This window comes from Pteropus alecto, unplaced genomic scaffold (genome assembly GCF_000325575.1).
Source record: "Pteropus alecto unplaced genomic scaffold, ASM32557v1 scaffold433, whole genome shotgun sequence".
NCBI lineage: Eukaryota > Metazoa > Chordata > Mammalia > Chiroptera > Pteropodidae > Pteropus > Pteropus alecto.
The window spans coordinates 1187994-1210110 of NW_006433953.1; the positions used below are offsets into that span (position 1 = coordinate 1187994).

Consider the following 22117-nt stretch of genomic DNA (forward strand, 5'->3'; position numbering starts at 1 on the left):
TAGATAAATTTCCTTTAAAAGGCCAGAGAGTTATTCATAGAGTCATAGACATACAGCTGAATTTAAAGATGAAAAGTACTAGAAAAAACTGACTACAAAAAAAATGGCTGATATTATATTTCTCAATTAATTGATTCAATATCTAGAAGCTTCTATAAAAAGTTATAACCTACATACAGAGCTTTATAGATCATTGGCTGTACCTAAGAACTGCATATATATACACACACACATATATTTACTTCTCTTTCATGGGTAAATCAAGCCCCCATTCCCTGAAGTTTGAAATATAGTAAAACTCAGCATATGCCTTCTCCATATCTTTCAGCTGAAAAACATCAAAAATGATGAAAACTGGAAGTGTTCTTAGATATGAACTCTCGCAATTTCCCTCTACCATCCTCAAGAAGAGCTCCTTTCTGTAATTTCCTGAGAGGGGCCTGCATGCCTCTCCTGGAAAACTCCTGGGATAGATCATTTCACTATGTCTTAAATAGTCTTAACCGTTGTTCTATAGTTGCTCCCTATAACAAGCTATAAACTGCTTCAATCCTGATCCTAAATCTACCTTAGAGTCATACAAAATTAAGTTTACTTCTTTTACCACATGATAGGCCTTCAATATTTTTCTTTTTTAGCCTCAAACAGATTTCTCTGTCAGAAAGAGAAGCTGAGGAGTAGGGGGTGGGGGAATTGGATAAAGGTGGTCAAATGTACAGGCTTCCAGTTGTAAGATAAAGAGTCCAGGCTTTCTTAGGCTTGGATCCTGCGGCTCTAGCAGCTATAATCATGGTGCGAAAGCTTAAATTCCATAAGCAGAAGCTACTGAAGCAGGTGGACTTCCTGAACTGGGAAATCACTGACCACAATCTGCACAAGCTGCGTGTGTTGTGGCATTATGTGCTGCAGTGGCAGGAGGACTACACGTGCTACCACCAGCTGAGCCGTTCTGTACATGAGCTGGCGTGGTGCCTGTGCGACCTGCCCCAGGGCGACCTGTTTCGCATGCGTGCCTTGACCGCACTACTGGACAAGATATATGCTCTTGGTCTGGTGCCCACGCGTGGTTCACTCGAGCTCTGTGACTTCGTCATGGCCTCGTCTTCCTGCCGCTGCCTGCCCACCGTGCTCCTTAAGCTGCACATGGCGCATCACCTCCAGGCCACCGTGGCCTTTGTGGAGCAGGGCCATGTGCACGTAGTCACTGACGTGGTCACCTAAACCAGGCTTGTCACGCGCAGCATGAAGGATTTCGTCACCGGGGTTGACTCATCCAGGATCAAGTGGCTCGTGCTAGAGTACAATGAAGAAGAGCACTATGACTTCGATCTGGAAGCCTAGCTGGTCTCCTCCCCCTTTCCTGCCACAGTTGCACAGGGATTTGCATTTTGTAGATGGGGAAGCTGAGACCTAATGCTGAAGGCGCTCTCTCTAAGAGTGTGTCAGCCAATCAATCGTTGGTTCATAAGAACTTGGCGCCTCAGCTGCAGGCCATGCATAGAGCCAAAGGGTATACCCCTGTTTTCCACAAAATGATATTAGTCCATGGACTATTGATAATTAAATGACTGTCTTGAGACAATGGGAAGTGGTTTTGTGCTGAGCTGGGAAATTGTTAGATCTTGTGCCAGAAACATTGTAGTGTGAAAGAACTTTGCCCCCACTTCTCTTTATTATCTTGGCCTTCAATATTTTTCTTTTTTAGCCTCAAACAGATTTCTCTGTCAGAAAGAGAAGCTGAGGAGTAGGGGGTGGGGGAATTGGATAAAGGTGGTCAAATGTACAGGCTTCCAGTTGTAAGATAAAGAGTCCAGGCTTTCTTAGGCTTGGATCCTGCGGCTCTAGCAGCTATAATCATGGTGCGAAAGCTTAAATTCCATAAGCAGAAGCTACTGAAGCAGGTGGACTTCCTGAACTGGGAAATCACTGACCACAATCTGCACAAGCTGCGTGTGTTGTGGCATTATGTGCTGCAGTGGCAGGAGGACTACACGTGCTACCACCAGCTGAGCCGTTCTGTACATGAGCTGGCGTGGTGCCTGTGCGACCTGCCCCAGGGCGACCTGTTTCGCATGCGTGCCTTGACCGCACTACTGGACAAGATATATGCTCTTGGTCTGGTGCCCACGCGTGGTTCACTCGAGCTCTGTGACTTCGTCATGGCCTCGTCTTCCTGCCGCTGCCTGCCCACCGTGCTCCTTAAGCTGCACATGGCGCATCACCTCCAGGCCACCGTGGCCTTTGTGGAGCAGGGCCATGTGCACGTAGTCACTGACGTGGTCACCTAAACCAGGCTTGTCACGCGCAGCATGAAGGATTTCGTCACCGGGGTTGACTCATCCAGGATCAAGTGGCTCGTGCTAGAGTACAATGAAGAAGAGCACTATGACTTCGATCTGGAAGCCTAGCTGGTCTCCTCCCCCTTTCCTGCCACAGTTGCACAGGGATTTGCATTTTGTAGATGGGGAAGCTGAGACCTAATGCTGAAGGCGCTCTCTCTAAGAGTGTGTCAGCCAATCAATCGTTGGTTCATAAGAACTTGGCGCCTCAGCTGCAGGCCATGCATAGAGCCAAAGGGTATACCCCTGTTTTCCACAAAATGATATTAGTCCATGGACTATTGATAATTAAATGACTGTCTTGAGACAATGGGAAGTGGTTTTGTGCTGAGCTGGGAAATTGTTAGATCTTGTGCCAGAAACATTGTAGTGTGAAAGAACTTTGCCCCCACTTCTCTTTATTATCTTGTTGCAGGACAGTTTGGTGCAATTTATTTAACTCAGATTCTTACTCCTGATTGTTATTAAGCTACATATAGACGATGGAGAGAGTTTGGTCTCAAGTTTTCATAAAGTGGATGAGACTTTAGTGTCCAGAGTCCCATCCCTTGTTTAAAGGAATGCTTTCATAATGCCAATAAATGGCCCAACTGCTTTTTAAGTACAAAAAAAAAAAAAAAAAGAAGGTGGCTCCATAGTGTAGTGGTTAGCACATCTGCTTTGCATGTCAGAAGGTCCTGGGTTCGCCCCCCAGGTGGAGCCATGGACCGTGCTCCTGGGGCGGGCAGCACATGGGAAAAGACGCTGCCTTCAGAGGTCCTGTTCTTAAGGGGAGACAGCAACATCTGTAGGTCATGAGTGGAAATGGGGGAGAGGATTAAAGAGGGGGGGAAAAAAAAGTCCTGGAGATGCAGTGCACAGCACAATGGCTACAGCTAACATTGCTCTACAGTATATTGAAAGTTGCTGAAAGTAGATCCTAAAAATTTTCATTACAAGAAAAAAAAATTTTGTAACTATATGGGGAAATGGATGTTAACTAAACTTATTGTGGTAATCATTTCACAATATATGTATGTCAAGTCATTATGCAGTGCACCTTAAATTTATTCAGAGCTGTGTGTCAATTACCTCAATAAAACTGGAAAAAAAAAGGCGATATGGAAAAATATAAAGCAGCAGGTTGTTTCTTTTTCCAGGATGGGCCTCAATTATCAAATAGGTATGTTTCTTCAAACAGAATGAACTTTGTAGCTCTTCTTCACATGTGGGTCAAAAAAGGCTCTACGATCTGGACACCTGTACCAACTTCACAGTGTCCAAGCACTGTTTCTCAGTGCTAAGGAAAAAAAAAAGATCTTTCATAACGGCCACCTGTGAAATAGGGTCATATATTCCAATTCAAGTTTTAAGGAGCTACATGGTTTCCTTCATTCATTGAGAAATGGGAAAACTTGAGCTTTAGATTCCTAAAGCCAGCCATAAAATGAACAATGATTAATGCATCCATTTTCAAGAATTCTGACTGTCATCTCTAGTGAGATCTCTGGCCTCTTGAGAGCTGTGTAAAAACAAAGCAATTCTTCCTCTGAGGAAAAAGGAGAGGAAAAAAATACAGTAGCGCACTATACTGGCTGCCTACCCAAATCTCTCCTTTCTTCCACATTCATCAATCTAGCCCTGATGTTCTTCTGGTGTCTGTCTTCCTCTAAGGACACATGATCAGGGAAAGTGAACATATTCCTGAGACCTTGGAGGTGGATCTTAATTAGCCAGATCAATAGTGGTAATTGTTTCCTTTTTGTGACTGGTTTGTGAAGGGACAAGTGACTCATCAACAGTGAGACAGGAGAGGGCTTTGCTGGGTGGGTGGCTTCAAAGAACGGCTTCTGACTGTATTACAAAAAAAAAAAAAGCCACTAGAAAAAAATGGTAGTTATGTTCTGCTGACGGTGGTCCTGTATGCAGATGATGCCCATGACACAGGATAAGTTAGTCTAGGGACATACCCCCTCCCCTCTATGATGTGGCTTTGGAATTTTTCCTTAGTCCCTTACTCAGCCCTCTCCCTGTTTTGATTCCTAAGAGTGAGACTCTGGCTGAGACTGGTATGAGAACAAGCCAAGACCAGGAGACAGGATAGATGACCTTGGACTGCCCCTTCCCCTCCAGGTGGCATGAGAAACTAGAAGGCAAACTAGAAGGCAGGATAAATGGCCTTGGGACAATCCCCTCCCTCACCCTGTCCCTCCCAGGATAAGGCTCTGGAGTCTTTCCCTTGTCCTTTGTTCAGCTTTGGCTAATGATAATATCATTATAATATCACCTGCATTGCAAGTATCACATCTTCAGGCACCCCCCTACCCAAGAAAACAAAAGCCATAATTCAGACAGCTTGGGGAGACCTGCTCTCTGAGTTTGCCCACACTTTCCTCGTGTTTACTCTGTTTAATAAAACCTGTGCTTTCCTGCTTGCTGTTTGTCGTGTCCTTGAATTCTTTCTTGGAGCATAAGAATCTGGTCACTGGGGCTCCAGCTCAAGGCCTTCTTTGGACTCCCGCCCCATTGAGCTCTCTGGCATCACTTGGACTATGGCAACATCCTACCAACGCAGGGAGGATGGTAAAGCAGAGAGAATAAGCCTGGATCCTTGATACTGTGGTATAGACAATGGTCAACCTGGATCCCCCTAGCTCTGTAATTCCTGATATGTAAGGTCATAAATCTTATCATTTAAGCTATTTTGAGTTGAATTTAGCCAAAAGTATCCTGAGACAGCCAAAAAGGGTATGTTAAGAGAGGGAGTAGCTGGACCAGATAGAGAAGCCCAGCTCTATAAGTGGAAATAACTGAGAGAGCAATGATAATAATAATCGGCTAAATTTTTTGGAGTGCTTACATTGTGCCAGGTACTATCTGAAAGTGCTTTATATATCTCATTTAATCTTACAACAATCCTATCAGATACATATTATTACCATCATTACTTTATAGATAAGTAGATTATAGATGCAGAGATGTCAAATAATTTGCTTAAGGTAACTGGTACACAGCAGCATTAGGACTCAAGGCCAGGAAATTTAGCTCTAGTGTTTGCTTTCTTAACCTTTATGCAATACTGCCTTTAACTAAGGGGACAGATCAGGCAAAAAAAATGAAAGGTCTACCAAAGATACAAAGGAATCATGAAATTTCATAATTGGAAGGGGACTGAGAAAATTTTTCATTCAGCTCCATCCTTCTGCAATCTATAGTTTCTACAATCAGGTTCTTGAATCATCAGTAACTCTGAAAAAATGTTGTCCTGACCCTGCTTATATACCTCCAGTAAAGGGAAAATCTTTGCCTCCATATACAAACCTTTCTTGAGGGGAAATTATAAAGAGGCAAAACTCACCTTCTTGTTATTTCCTCCCACTGGCCCCAGTTTAGTTCTCTGTGCAAAAAACAAACAAGCTTAACCTCGCTTCCATGTCAGCCCCTTATAGAAGACAACTATTTCCTTTTCTAAATATTCCCAGCTTCTTAAGCCAGGTCTTCACATCACATGGTCTTAACTTTTCTTACCATTTTGCTTCTAGGACAAAAGAAGCTGTTCTCAAGTTAACAAAGGCTAGTAATGAGGGGTCAGAGTGTTACTATTCCAGAGTCAAGATCCATCAGAAGATACACTGAGCTCAAAATCCATCAGACGATATTTCATGAGCTGAGGTACTCCTTTCTTCTCCAAAATAACCCTTAACTAGTCATTTCCAGTCCCGCAATCCTCTGCAGAAGGCTCTCCTTACTTTTGGGGTATACGGATTCCTGGAAACAAATTTTTCTGGACCAAAACAAAAGCAAAAGTTACAGCTAAGGGATAAGACAATTTGTTTACTTAAAAAAAAAAAAAAAAGCCTTAAAAAACGAGACTAAATCCAGTACAAAAGGGTTAAAAGGCAGAGAAATAATTTCTACTCTTCATGCTTTATTTGATTGAGAGAGGAAATTAAAGGCTTGGGAAGTTTTTTGGTGAAAGAAGAAGAATGAGACTATTTCAAATGTAAGACTAGAACAAAGCAAAGACATTAAGCTCCCAGGAGAGCCTAGATGTGTGCTTCCTTACAACCTATTTGTGCACATTGTACATTTCATCCAGGCAAACGGCACAATTTTAAGGCAGGATGTCTCCTGAGGACACTGAGTAGGCTCAAAGCTACACAGAGGAATGCCACAGAAGTGGGGGGCAAAGAGAGGGAATAAGGAAATAACATGATAGAGAGGACAATGACCAGGCACCAGGATTTGGCAATTTTCAAGGAGAATACTGCATATTCCCCATAAATTTTCTGACTGCCAAGGTAAGTTCCTTCCAGAGTACAGTGAGATTATATATCCTTCCATCAACTCTATAAACAACTTTCTAGGCATTGGGCCAAAAAGAATATATTTATACAGGACATTCAGAAACAGAAGGGCAGTTTCATTTTCTCTTTTTCAATACATGGTCAAGTAGAGAGAATGTAAGCAAGACAATAGCTAGAGGCTAAAAAATCTGACTTACTCTGTGGCAAAATCTATGTAAATTTTCCAGTCCTTTACTAATTTGTATATCAAAAGTAAATTACTCCCAATTGATACCCATGCTTTAAAAATTGTTTAAAATCTAGGGGCTCAGGAGAATGGATAAACTGTGGTATCATCATGTAATACTATTCAACAATAAAAAAGAATGAACTTTTGGTGTTTGCCTTCCTCTGAGGACACATGATCAGAGATGGTGACCCTATTCGTGAGCCCTAGGAGGTGGATCTTACTTAGCTAGACCAATCACGGTGAGTGACTGTTTCCTTTTTGTAACAGGTTTGGGTAGAAACAAGTAACTAAACCATCACCAGTGAGAGATGAGGGGACTTTGCTGGATGCATACAGGTATACACAAAAACATGGCTGATTTCAAAACTATTACATTAAGAAAGCAGATCTCCCTCCAAAAAATAATACTATGTAAGTCCATTTATATGAAGTTCAAGAACAGGCAAAAACTATTTAAACCAGAAAGTGATTGCTTAGGGTTTGGGGGTAAAATATTGATTGGAAAGAACATAAGGAATCCTTCAGGAGTGCTGGAACTATTCCATCTTGTTTGGGGAAGTGGGTTATATGTGTGTATACTACAATTGTCAAAACTTATTAATTGAATGCTTAAAGTGTATTTTATTGAATGTTATTTAAACATACATACACAGAAAAAAATGCCCTTAGGAGTCAAGACAGTGGGGGAAAACAGGCGCAGAGTTAAAATTGCAGGTTAAAACGTAACTGTTTAGGTGCCCATGCATGAAAAGCTTATTCTTATATTCTTTAAAATAGGAGTTAGGAAGGGAAAAAAAGCACTCATGTTTTTGAGCAAGATTATGAACTTGGTTCTTTATGTCCTTCAACTCATATCCACCACTAGTAGTTAAGCAACTTGCCTAAGGTCACACTATTAGGGACAGAATTAGGAAACAGAACTCTGGTACTGATTCTAAGGTCTACATTCTTTCTTTGACTTTGATTTTTGTTTCTATACATTATTTTATTTAATCCTATGAAAACTCTCTGTTAGAGCACTTACCAAAGCCCAGAGGAATTAAATAACTTTCCCAAGTTAATACAAGAGGGGCAAGGGCAGGATTCCAACCTAGCTGTGTCTGATCCCAAAGTCAAAGTTCTAAGTATCATACCTGCGGTAAACATTCAGGAGCATTCTGTGGAGTGAAGTGTGGGATGGGAAGGGTGCCTAGATCTAATGCCTCTCTTCAGAAAATGAGTGTCAGCAGAGGACATATTCTGGGGTTCAAAAATAGGGTTTGTAAACTTTCTCATCTTTCCACTCGATCTGGGTCACTCCTCATGACTTTAAATTTTTTAGTTTATAGAGTATCTTATTTGACCTTTTCAAGGCATAAATATTATCTCCATTTTAAAAATAAAATACTAACATTCAGAAATATTAAGTGAATTGTTCAAGGCCATACCATATGTATAAGAAGCCAGAATTCGAAGCCAAGTCTTTTTGATTCCAAAATCCCACGTTCTTTCTACTACAATAACTAAGCAAAGAATAAAAACAAAAACAGTATGATAACTGCATGCCTGAAGAGGTAAATGGCTCAACAAGTTCTTGGGAGGACAGGAAAGAAGGCCCTACTGAGCTATAAATGAGAAATATGGGCTCAACACTCCCTTCTCTTCAAACAAAGAAAGCAGAATACAGGGAAAAGAATGGAACATGCAAAGCTATAGTCACATGACAGTTACCAAGTCCTTTAAGAACTTCAGAAGTCAACTGTCGTAGGTTTCACTAGCATTAGGCCAATAAAAATAATAACAACAATTGTGCCAATTTTCTAAATCAAGGAAGCATGAGAAAATCATTCTGCTTTACAAATGCAAAAGGATTCACTGGTGTATAAGGAAGGCCACGGGAGTTGGCTGATGTCCAGAACAAGACCTTAGGCAAAGTAAAGAGAGAAACGAGATTAAAATGTTCTAAACATGTACCCTCTTTCTTTGTTCAATATCTGTTATGGTTGTACTTGCCCTGAAATGAGAACTGCAGGTGCTGTGATCAATGGACTGAAGTGTTAGTTGGGCCTTGTTACAGTTTTTATTGGCTTCTCTATAGTCTTGGCCCAAAATGCCCATTTTACTTCCTCTGGTGAAACAGAACAAATCAAATTTCTTCTTCTCTCAAACAAAGAGCAGCAGTAGGGCTTTTCCCTCTGCTACTTCCATTTTCCTTAACTTTATCATAGTAATGCCATTATGTAGAAAATATCATAGAATCTTAGGGATGGAAAGCACCTTGAAAGTTCACACTGTTTTTTTCCCATGCTCTGGTAAAATTGTTTCCAACTCAACCCAGACAAGACATTCCGGGGGAAAAAAAGAAAAATCACAATTTACCTACTGTTCATGGAATTTCAGGATATATTCTATTGCCAACTTAAATACCATGCAGCTAAGTCTACATTGCCCCATTGTGATGACTTCAGAGGTGACTGCCACCAGCTGATAGGTGAAAAGGACACCTAAGTCAATAATTTAGCATTAAAAGAATCTTTCAAAATGTAAAATTGAATGTGAGACTGGCCAGAGAAATGGAATAGAAACAATCTAATTTGACATGAAAGAACTGGAAATCCTTAGAAATTATTCCAGTCTACAGTATTTTGTTATGGCAGTCTTAGGAAACTAATAGAAGTAGTAATAAAACTTCTATGAAGTATCTTTTTTTTTTTTTTTTCTATGAAGTATCCTTAAAGGAAGTGGGCAGCCCTTCTTTACTCATTCCTAATTCCAGCTGGCTGGAATACAGAAGTAAAGGCTGGTGTTTCAGCAGCCATCTGGGACTGTGAGAGGATACTACGATTGAAAACTACTGACAGTGGGGCAACACACAGAAGGAACTTGGGTCCTTGACTAGACCAGGCCTAGATTAGAATACCTCTGAATTTCCTGAATGTGAGATAAAAATAAACTTTTGTCTTGTTTAAGATACTGTTTAGGTTTTGAGGTACATATATATTAAACACACATAAACACACAAAGTAAGAATAATGATGAAAACAATAAAAAACAATTCCTCAATTCTATAAGTAAAGAATCCTCCCTCAACACCCTGGAGCTTATATGTATGTGTGGGGGAAGAAGTAAAATGAGGGAAAGTTAGCATTTTTATGGAGGATACAGGAGCATCAGCCTTGTGCTCTAATACTACCTCTGTTGCAAAGAAAAAGCTGAGCATCATTATAGGATGAATTAGGGACAGCACCAATCAAAATAAAGAACATTCAGTCTCCAGAGTGTATGAGGCAGCAAGCATGTTATAGTAGGTAAGTTTTTTAAAGTAAGGTGTTTAAAGAACACACAATGTTTGATGGCTCAGAACGTAAGGAGGCCTCAAATCTAGAATGTTTATCATTGATCACTTACAAGCAGATATTATCATTACTTTTTTATAGAAGAGTAAAATAATGATCTAAATGATTGGGGAGCAAATCCTGTTGACTTAGTTTCAAAATATCCAAAATCTGATGACTTCATATACTTCCATAGCCACTACCCTGGTCTAAGCTGCCACTTCTCTTGGTCGAATGACTGCAATAGCTTTCTAACTGGTCTTCTCACTCCCAATCTCACTCCCCTACAGCATTTCTTAAATATAGTAACCACAGTAACTGTGTAAAAACATTTCCAGATCATGGTATGCCTTTGCTCAAAACCCTCCAATGGCTCCCCATCTTACTCAGAACAAAAGTTAAAGTCCTTAAAGTGACCTACGAGAACTTAAAATGACCACTAGTTTGCCCTCTGACCCTAACTCTTACTACTCCCCCCACTTATGTAGTTCCAGTCACACTGGTTGCTCCCTGTGCTCTAAAACCATTTTAGAGTGATTGCTTTTACTGTTCTTTCTTTGGGAATGAGCTTCTCTCAGATAACAGCATGGCCTGTTTACTCAGGTCTCTTCAGGTCTTTATTCAAATGCCATTTCAGTGAGTCTTTCTCTGGTTACAATAACTAAAATTATAAAACCCCAAATACTTCCTATCCTACTTCTTTAAGGTCTCCCTCACAAAAAGTTAATCAGATACTGAATGGACTTTTTGCTCCTCTTTGCTTCATAAATAAATCTGAAGTTTGTTTGTTTGTTTTCCTCTGAGGCAGAATGTGATGGCATAATGAAAAGTTCACATCCTCATTATTCATAGAGGCTTGAATAGCTCAAAAGAAGGGAACAAACTCATGGACCTCTTGAGTCTCTTTCAATTCTTCAAATCTGTAAATAGCCAAGCATGGGAGCACTGGAGAAGAGAATAAGACCTACTATTATTTTTCAAGTATCCCTGATGTAAAACATAAAAAAACCATAATACTCTTTACTTTTTTCACTTACAACATCTAGAGAGGGGCTTTTCTTTGTATGAATAAATCATTATCAATCTCTAAAGCAGTAACATACAGAAGATACATGTCACGATCTGCTATGACAAGGAATTAACACTGATCTGAATGAGTGAAATCTCCCAGACCAACGTCAATAAATATGAACGCGCTAGGGAAGTGAAGATGGAAAACAAGGAGGCTACTCCCAGCTAATCCTCTAACTCCAGACCAAATGGCATGTAAATGTAACATCAAAAGGGATCTACCATATCACCATGGAAGAGAAAGAAGGAAATAAAAGTAAGAAAAAGCTGCCAATTCCTGATTCATCTTTAAAGCTATCAAAATAAGCAAAGCCACTTCAGATATGAAGACAAATCTCTGGTTTAGAAGGCCAGAATTTGACTTAGACATGGCATAAGCCCAACTGACTGCAGCAGCAGCTCGATTCAGAAATAGATGATAGATATTTCCCACCCTATCTTCTCTCAATCAAATCACATTAAGATAATGTATTATTACAGTGTTTATATTAAATAGCAAATTCTGAAAGAAAAGAGACAAACGTCATATACCATTCTTGAAATATTTCACAGGTCTATATACAGTTATGGTATTAATGTCATATATCACTGAGTAAATGAATTTTGCAAGGTTAAATGATGATGTGCTTATGTTCTATCTGTTCATTGGTCCTCAGGTCAGCCAATCTGGTTCAGGACTCCATGGCAACAGGCTCTATCACTAAGAGCTACAAGATGAGATTCCCCTTGCCTTTTTTTTTAAAATAAATCATTTTCCACAGAAACTGCTGCACTGTCAAAGAATAGTCTCTATAGACAAATAAGAAATGCTGCCATTCTGATATACTAAAAATGAACTAGTGGGAGAAAAAGTCAATAGCAATGACAATGAATCTATGCAAATAATAAGGGATTCCAAAAACTCTGGAGATTTCTCCTTCAATTTCAGTAGAGAAATTCAGAAATCCTTGAACTATGAAAAATCAACACAAGGACAAATTGAGGGATTAGTATAAGGGGAATGCTGCCCAGCTAAAGTCACAATATTGAAGCTTCCCATGCCACAATATACAAAAAGAGCTAAAAGTTTTAATTTAAGACCGCTAACCTTTGTTGTTTCCCATAAATTTTTTTGAAATGTTAAAATGAACGTGAAAACTCACAGGTATCAAGCTCTTATTCTCCATACTCTCAAATCGCAGTCCTCAGAACTCTATGATGCCTGTCCTCTATACTCCCCTCCCCCATCCCACCCATTATGCTTAGAGAAAAAAGACTGTCATGTCCAAATGAGGAAATAATACATTTGTTCTTCACATATCATATGTCTCCATTCCTTCTCCCTCAGTTGCAGACTTCCTTGAAGCGAAGAAGAAAAAAGATAATTACATACTAGATGAGGAGACTAGACAAAAAAAACTCATCATTCTCCCCAATGGTGCTCATTAATATTCTAAAATCCACATGATGTATTTTAAGCATTCCCCTTTTCTGGCATGCTTTTCACCAGTAATTGATGTAGTATCTCTCGCTGCAATAAACAACTTTGGTTCCTACCTTCTGGTATATGGTGGTAAGTGAATGCTGAGGAATAGAAAGAATCTGAGATGTCAGGGTTAAAATTCGCTTGGAAACTATACATTTTCCTCTGGTTCACCTTGTTGTGTTTTGTTTTGTTTTCACTGTGGTAAAATATGTAGAACCTAAAAATTACCATTTTAATCCTTTTTAAGTGTACAATTCAGTGGCATTAAGTACATTCTCATTATTGTGCATTACAGAAGAGAAATGGTCTCAGGAACAAAGGCCATGGTGTTAAGAGACTACAGGGAGGGGGGATTAGGGGGCTGTGCAAAAAAGTTGAAGGGATTAAGAAGTACAAATTGGCAGTTACAAAACAGTCATGGGGATAGTAAAGTACAGCATAGGGAATATAGTCAATAATACTGTAACCACAGAGCCAGCTCAAAATGGTCCTATTCTGTTTGATGAGGTGCTGAGTTGTTATTCAGGGACAGCAGACCGGGACCATGGGTCATGCAGCCAAAACATGCACAGAGGAGAGAACTTTGGCCTCCAGCTGCACCCGGAACCAAAGTCTTGCCCCTATCCCCACCCCAGGGAACCAAAGGACCAGGACATAACTGGAACTTGAACACCAGAACCCTAACACTGGAACCTTTTCAGAAGCCAAGGGTCCATTCTCCAGGAAGATCTAGTGTTGATGTGCCTTTTTCAGAAATGGCTAAGTTCCAAAGTTCTCCAATTAAAACTTGCCCCACCAGCACTCCTGCATACCTGTTCTTCCCTAGCCCCTTGAAAACCCTTAACCTAGTTCAGCAACAAGCAAGATGGGCTGGAGGCCCTACCTTCTTGCCAGGCAACTTCTCAATAAATCTTTCCTTACTCCAAACTGACATTTTGAGTTTTGGCTGTAGGGCACATGGACTTTGGTTCAGTAACACAATGAAAGAGAGACAGAGGCGGGGTGGAAGGAGGGAGGGAGGGGAGTATAGTCATTCTATGACTATTTACTAAATATGTATTTATTGTACAAGACACATATTAAGATTTATAGTGAATATGAAGAATAAACAGCTAAATGGTAAGAATATCTGACATTACTGCCCAGTTACTCAAATGTGTTATTTTCAGTATGCTTTTCACATGCTGAATATAGTTTCTTACATGTACATCTCAGTTTCCAAACGAGTCCAAAGTAGATGGAAGTCTACATCTCTTTTGTCAGCCATGAGTTCCAAGGGACCCAATCCATAAGGGAAGACTAACATGAGAAGCAACAAAGTATTAGAAATTCCTAGAACAGAGAAAACCTTTTCTGCTACAGTTTCAAACTTCCCAAGCATACTTACGGTAACAATCCAAAAAGGGGGGTAAAAACAACTTGGAGTCATAAATTACATCAAAGCTAAAACAACAACAACAAAAATCAATACTAGGTGTCTCTCTACACCAGTTTCCTTTGTACCTTCATAAGAGAAAAACAAAACACTTCATTCTGGTCCTATAACTGGTTTTTTGTTTTGTTTTGTTTTGTTTTGTTTTTTAAGATTCTGTGCCAGCATTGTACATATAAAAGGACAACATAGTTCTTGATTCAGAAGGACAAGAAGCTACATGAATATTTTCTCAGTAATGTTGCCTCTCAATATGAAAGCCCCAGGCTCTGATCATAGGTGACTATCTTCCTCAACTAATAACAACAGCAACAGCTATCATTTATTGTGCATTTACTGTGTTCCAAACATTATGCTCAGGAATTTATATAAATTACATATATCTGCACCATAACATATGAAAAATTTACTTTCACATCCTAACAGTAAGGATTAAGAAATTTTTTATTCTTTTAAAGAGTTAATTCACTTTATTTCTCTTGTATAACATTATCTAGAGCCTGGGTCCTCTACACAGAAACTCTACTGTGGGTCTTTACAAGATGGTCAGTGAATTCCTGATAGGGAGAGTTGATGAACACGGTCTCTTTCCAGAGGGTGAGGGTGAGACGCCATCTTAGAGATGGCATCAAATGTGGCCTTGGCAAAGTTGCCCAGGATTGGCAGTGCAGCCCCTGGCTGGTTCTCTGATTAGAAGAGTACTATCGCCTTCATTATACTTATAGAAAACATACAAGAAAAAAAAATCACTCATAATCTATAACTCAGAGATAACTATTAATAAAAGCAATGTTTTGAGATACAGTTTTCTAAATTTTGTTTCCATATTTATATCCATATTAGATGTTTCTATATCCAATAATTTTTATGTAATTTACATTATAACATTTTTATACCATACTTTTTACTACTATTAAAACTGTGACCATTTTTCCATTACTCCTTTTAATAGTCATTTTAATAGCTATCTAATAAACATGTACCATAATTTAACTATTTCCCTATTACTGAATATTTAAGAAGCTGTTTATTTTTATAATAAAATAATGCTGTGATGAAGATTTTTGTACCTCAATCTTCATTTACATTTCTCATCAACTCCCAACTAAGATAAATACATTCAGGAGTTTTGAAGATTAAAACTATTCCCCCTTAGTGCACTCCAGTGAATAGAAGCAAGGACAGTCACACTATCTAATTATAGTGTTTCTCAACTGTTCCCCCAGCAACACATAATGTCCACTTAGCACATCCCATGGCACTGCCTGGACTTTAACGGCATTCACCCAGGCAGTGCTTCTCACTTTTTATTTTTCTTCAGCTCATGCCCCTTTTTAATAATATTAACTCTCCTTCCCCATATATTCCACTAGAAAAGATATGTGCCCTGTATTCGTTAAGATTCACTGGCCTAAGAAAATTAATAGGGAGGAAAGGATAAAAAGTTACATAGGTAGATATTCTCTTTGTCGTTAATGTTACACACCTTACTAGCTCTTATCAGTGTTACCTTGGTAGTTTGGAGAGCAATCCAAAAGGTGAATCCTCAAAAAACAGAGGAGCAATACTCTAATAAGTCTTTAATACATAATTAAAAGAAGGTAAAAAGATATGAGGATATTGGATATTTTAGTATTTGTTTGTGTTTTGACATTTGGTCCATTTAAGATTCTAGATTTTTTTAAAGGTAGAATTTAAGGAATTTTTATACACAGTACTTTATATAAACCTTATACTCTCACGAATATATAGAGGAAGAACACCAACTCAACTCACACAAAGAAAAGCAGAGGATATAAGTTTCAGAGGGAGAGAACAAAGTTAAGTGTTTAAGATTTTAAAGATCAGAATCAATGGTAGAAAATAAGAAACAAATTCCTTGTTAATCTGAGGGAACAGGTTTGATGCCTATAGGCATCAAAATGAGAAAAGTCACTTCCTAAAAGGATCAACTGTGTCCATTTTAAGCTTAAATATTTAGATTGTACTTATATTCACTTAAAAACTCAATTATCTATCTTACATGGCTTGAAAAGTTTCTCCTGGCTTCCTCAAAAATTACAGGTGATCTGAAGATATAAATGGTAAATTCTCAGTTAATTTCTAAATATTAATCATAATGGCTAATGCTAAGTAAGCTTTTAAGATGACCAAGAACTATGTTAAAGGCTTTACATGTACTAACTCTTTTAGTCCTCACGACCCTAGGAGGTGGATACTGGTATTATCTTTATTTCATATATTCAACATATGAAGAAATGGAAAGGTTAAGTAATTTGTCCAAGGGCACAGAATTACCAGTTGGCATAGCTGGGAACTGAACTCAAGCAGCCTAAATCAGAGTCTAAGCATTTAGTCACTATGCTTTTCAAAAAAGCTCCCAACAGGCTATACAGCAGTGGGTGTGGGTGGGTTAGGAGAAGAGAACATCAGAGAAAAGTACATATAGTAACTTTCGGGCACAGAAATAGTTGTCATCAATTTTGCCAGAAAGTTCTTCCAACATATATCACATTTTTAATGACCCCAAACAGGATGATGCTAAACACCTTTTGCAAAAGTTCTTGATCTTTTCCTCCTCCTTTAAACAAAAAAGTGGAAAAAAAGAATAAAAAGAAACTGAAATCTTCTCCGATGTCTTTCAACAGCTTTTCTTTCCTTGACCTTTCAAACCTTGGTTAGAAAACAAAGATTAAAAAAGAAGTCACTTCCAGTTAAAATAAAAAGGATTCTTAATAATATTTCCATTGCTAATGACTGAAACATTTAAGAAAGACTTTAGGTCTAAACCACCCACTCCCAAATGGAAGGAAAACCAAGTTAACAAAACCCTCATCTTTTAACTTCACAGCAGTTTTCTTCCCCCTCAAAGGCTATTCCTGTCCTTGTTGCAGACGGGGAACACAGTGACGTCAGAGCAGTCTCCCAGCAACGATTAACAAGGGTTGTCCACCACAGGGGTTTCCTGAAAAGCTAGCAAGAAATTATCCACATATTTGCTGCAATATTGAGATGCATGGATGCAGTGGAATTTCCCTTAACCCTTATAGCTCCAGTCTCTGGCAAGTTTCTAAATAGGTTATTCTTTTGGAATGCTCTTGGTTTACCCTAGTTATCTCTCCCCACCCCTTCTCACCAAATAAGAATTTTGTTAGTTTGAAATATTTATGGCTGTAATAATTATTAATATAATTGAATGATCGTAAAAAACAGGACTGCATAATGTAAGCTGAAAAGCAGACATTATTATCCTTTTCACTTTACCTATATAACTTAGAATAAATGAAAGCATAGAACAGAAAAGAATATCAGGATAGAAAATAAACCAGTAGTTCTTAAAAGTACTTTTCCACATAAGCTATCAAAAACATATCCAGAGACAAGCGAACTTCAAATTTTTCCAGGCTCTAGTCTACTAAATTTTTCAAACCGACCTTTGCAGGCAGCCCTCCAGAGATCCGTGGTATTAAAATGGAGTTGCATAAAAAGAAATCAGAAGCCCAAGCACTTAATCCAGAAAGATAAATTAGGTTCACACGTAGGCGTATATCTAACAATTACTTCCTAAAGCTTTGCTTTAGCTCCATACATTCAAAATAGAGTTTTACTCTTAACTACGGTGGCAAGGAATTTTATATAACTACCTATGTTTGAGGTATGAGAAAGAGCGTACAAACTGCTTGCTCAGTGCAAATAAGGTCGAAAATGCCAAATTCCAAAATTCAACCTAGAATTTTTCATAGATGATAGATTTCAAAACCTGATCATGAGCCCTTTTCATTCCATATTTAGAAAAAACAATTAGGTAAAATTCATTAGCAGTAAGACACATATGGTTAATTCAGGTACTCTGCTTCAGTAATCCTAACTTTGGCCCTAGGCTATTCTAAAAGGAAACAAATACCATCCCTATCATTAACAACATCCTACTTTGGCTTCAGCTCTGTTCAATGCACCCAGTTATCATCAAGGCATAGATAGGAGAACTACCACTTATGATGGATTTTTCTTCTTCCTTCTTTCTGTCCCCTCCCTTCCAGAAGAAAAAGACTGCAAACAAAATCACTACGTCACTGGAGATAGAGGGAATCCCATCTCTGCACTCTTTAGAAACCAAGGCCAGCAAACAAAACAAGCCAATTATAAGAAACAAACAAGTAATCCAAAATAAGAAGCAGTAAACCCACAGGGAAATTCTTATGACAACCTCAACATATCAAAAGGCATGTTTTGGTTAACAAGACTGAACAAATTCCTTCTAAGATGTTCATAATCAAAAATTCTTCCTAGATACAGCAAAGGCGACATATTCTTCTTATCACATTTAAAGACTAGGGGACAGTTACATAAAGACATAGGACCAAGAGACATATTCACCAGCCAGGTGTGGAGAGCTATGGAATGACACAGTGGAGGATATTTATAGGGGATTCCCTGCTTCCTGCAATGTGCGTCAACAGCATCACCAAAGAGAACAGAAATCACCACTATTCTCATATGCTAAATCTGAATGAAGCATCACTTGAAATAGCCATGAGAGGTAGAATCTGAATATAGTAAAAGTTCTAGCAAACCTAATTTAAAAAACATTTTAAAGATAAACAACGAAAATGCCACAAAACCCTCACAAAACTTAACATGTGAAAATTCCCTAATTTCTCCCATGTGTATTATACAGTTAAATTGGCCAAAATACAAAAGATACTATCTTTCTAGTTTCTTCCCTACGCAGTCCCCAGAGTTCAAGGACTTTTACATAAAGAAATAAAATTATCCAAAACTCACCCCAGACAGATCTGCACTTAAACCAACAGCGAGCTCACATTATTAATGGAGACCTCATCGTAAGAATCTGTTCTGCCGGAATTTGGCTGAAGAAATTCCTTCTGGGCAACCTGTGCCTCTTCCTCCCATCCACAGTCCCCTCCTACCCCTTCACCCTTGAATGAAATGTTACGGATCCTTGCTGCTGCGTCTCCAGCAAGCTAATTGCTCTGACAAAAAGCTCTGAAGCAGACCATGGCCCAGCTGTTCAGAGGGATGTCACCTAGAGCTCTGCCAACAGTCACACTTGCGTGCGTGTGCGCGCCCGTGAGCGCATGCACGCTCGGGCGCGCACACACACGCGGGCACGCACGCGCACGCACACACACACACACACACACACACACACAGAGGCTGCAAGAGCACACCCCCCACCTCTTCGCTCTCATTCAAGCACTTCAGTGACATGCCTGCCTCCACACTGCTCTGAGGATAGCTTTTAAAGACACAGCAGCAGCTCTTTTCTGCGGCATATGTTAAGATGCCAAAATAAAGTCTTATTAGAGAAGAATAATGAGTTGGGCATACATATTAAATTAAGAGTTCACTTTTAAATTTATTTTGCCTTTTTCTCACCTGTAAAATAATTAAGGCCAGAGAAACAGTCTTTGCCTAAAAGCTACTGGGCTGTACTTTAGAAACTAAGACCAAATCTAGTTACAGAGAATTTTCTTTTCAGCAAGATTTAGTAAAGTCATTTTTTATTTTGGGAAGAAGGTAGGCAACATAGAATTCTTGTAGCTATCTGTTCCTCCTCCCGTATCTGTCCCCGAAAGGACAGAGAGAAGACTTTGGCTATAAAATGGAGAGATGAGGAAATTATAAAGGCATCTTACTGATAGACCTGATGAAAAAGGAAGCAAACACAATATAAGGATGGGAATGTGGATAAATAGATTAAAGTAAGTGGTACAAAGGATGCCAGGAAAGAAGAGCAATAGTTCTTAAAAGTATGTCTCTGGGACAGAAGACTCAGAAATGAACTTAGGCTCTAATTTTTAAGAATCTAAGGAAAGGCAGTAATAATCTCTATTGCTACAGCAAGTAATGGACATTATAGGTGGTGCAAGGTCGACAATAGTACAAAACAATATATGGGCAGGGTCCAGGCACCCTGAAGAACACTATAAAACTTGTCACAAAGATAACTAGTCATTCATTAAAATACATTTGTTGTGTGCTTGTGTTCTTACTATGGGCCAGATACTATGATATGCTCTAGGAATATGAGACAGATTCATTAAGGGTCATATAAAAGGAAAAAAAGAGGATTCTGCCTTTTACTCTGAATGAGATAAGAAGCCATTACGGGGTTGGAAGGCTGATCTTAAAGGGCCAAAGAGACCACTGAAAGGAATCTGGCTTTTATACTTGGCAAGATGAAAGTCTATTGGGGGTTTTTAAGCAGAGAAATGGCATTTTTTAAAACCTATATTTCTTGTTTGCCTCCAAATTTTTGAGAAATTTCTGACATACACAACATTTGCAAAAAGTAGTATGATAGTCATCTAGGTTCACATACAGATTTAGTTATATATGTGTACATGCATGCATGTGTGTATAAATTTTTTTCAAGACTATTTGAAATGTTCTTTTAATGACTCTTCACACCTAAAAAAATTCAGTATGTATCTCCTAACAATAATGTCACTCTGAACTATGAGAATAACTACTGGCCAAGTCTCAGATGAGTTAATGGTACACATGCAATGCAGATCTAAACAGCACTGCAAGAGCTTAGAAAACTGACATGACTTTGGAATTACCATCAACTAAAGACTGGACAGAACTTGTAAGCTGAACTCAACCAGGTTAAATGTCTCCTAAAATAAAAGTCAATATTCACCATAACATTTAAACAAGACCTAGACCCTTGTAATATAATGTTAAAATTTTCCAGGATACAATCCAAAGTTACTTGGCATACAAAGAACCAAGAGAATCTCAATTTGCACAGGAAAAGAGATGAACAGATAAAACACTGAGATGACACAAATGTAGGCAATATTTGACAGCTATTAAAGTAGCTATTATAAAAATGCTCTAACAAATTAGAAAAAAACTAATGGAAAGATAGAATTTATTAGGAAAAAAATAGAAGATATAAAAAAGAACCAACTGGAAATTTTAGAACTGAAAAATATAACAAGCAAAATATAAACATTCACTTGACGAGTTCAATAGCAGAACAGAAATGACAGAGGAATGAGTGAATTTGAAGACATATCAAATTCAAACTGTAGATAATTTTGAAGACATCAAATTTCAACAGAAATATCAAATATGAATCAATATCAAATACGAACAATAAAGAGAAAAAAATTGGAGGAAAAAGAACAGATCATCAAGGACCTGGAGCACAATACCAAAAACTCTGATATTTGGGCTATCGGTGTCCCAAGAGGAGAGAAAGAATGTGGTAAAATATTTGAAAAAATAATGGATAAAAACTTTACAAATTTAGCAGGACATAAACCTATAGAGTTAATATGCTCAGCAATCCCTAAACAGGATACATACAACCAAATCCACTCCTAAACTCATCAAAGTCTAACAGCTAAAAACTAAAGACAAAGAAAAAATTTTCAAAGCAGAGAAAAATAATGCATAACTTAAAAGGGAACACTGATTTGAATGACTTCATATTTCTCATCAGAAACTATGAAAACTAGAAGGATGTAGAACATTTTTTAAGTGCTGAAAGGAAATGACTATAAACAGAGAATTCTACATCCAGAGAAAATATCCTTCAGGAATGAAGATCTCATTATGACATTCTCAGATGATGGAAAACTAAGATAATTCACTGCCAGAAGACCTCTAAAAGAACTGCCAAAGAAAGTTCTTCAAAAAGATGAGAAATACTACATGGTACACCAGGAATGAAGGAAGAAAAATATAAATGCTAAATATCTGGTTACATACAATAGATTATTCTTTCCTGAGTTCTTTGAAATAGGTTTGAAAACAAAAATTAGATTATATTATGTAATTTTCAATGTATATAAGTTAATGTAATACATGTGATAATTACAACATTAAGGACCGGAAATGAACCTATGTGGTGGTTAAGATTTCAACATTCCACCTGAAATGGCAAAGTATTAATTCTAAATAGAGCATTAAAAGGGAGGGGGGGGAGGGAGGGAGGGAGAGA

General features: G+C 38.4%; 3 protein-coding genes across 15 annotated transcripts in view; 2 read left to right on the forward strand and 1 right to left on the reverse strand.

The window, feature by feature from the left end:
• R3HDM2 (R3H domain containing 2) overlaps positions 1-22117 on the reverse strand; it is a 98472-nt gene that overhangs the window by 44193 nt on the left and 32162 nt on the right. The gene's annotated exons all lie outside the window — the stretch shown is intronic.
• On the forward strand, positions 209-1671 carry LOC102887238 (U3 small nucleolar ribonucleoprotein protein IMP3-like). Its single transcript, XM_015587049.2, is given in 1 exon segment — positions 209-1671. A coding segment is annotated over 1 exon segment (552 nt). The 5' UTR covers positions 209-789; the 3' UTR covers positions 1342-1671.
• Positions 1690-2872, forward strand: LOC102886983 (U3 small nucleolar ribonucleoprotein protein IMP3-like). Its single transcript, XM_015587048.2, is given in 1 exon segment — positions 1690-2872. A coding segment is annotated over 1 exon segment (552 nt). The 5' UTR covers positions 1690-1856; the 3' UTR covers positions 2409-2872.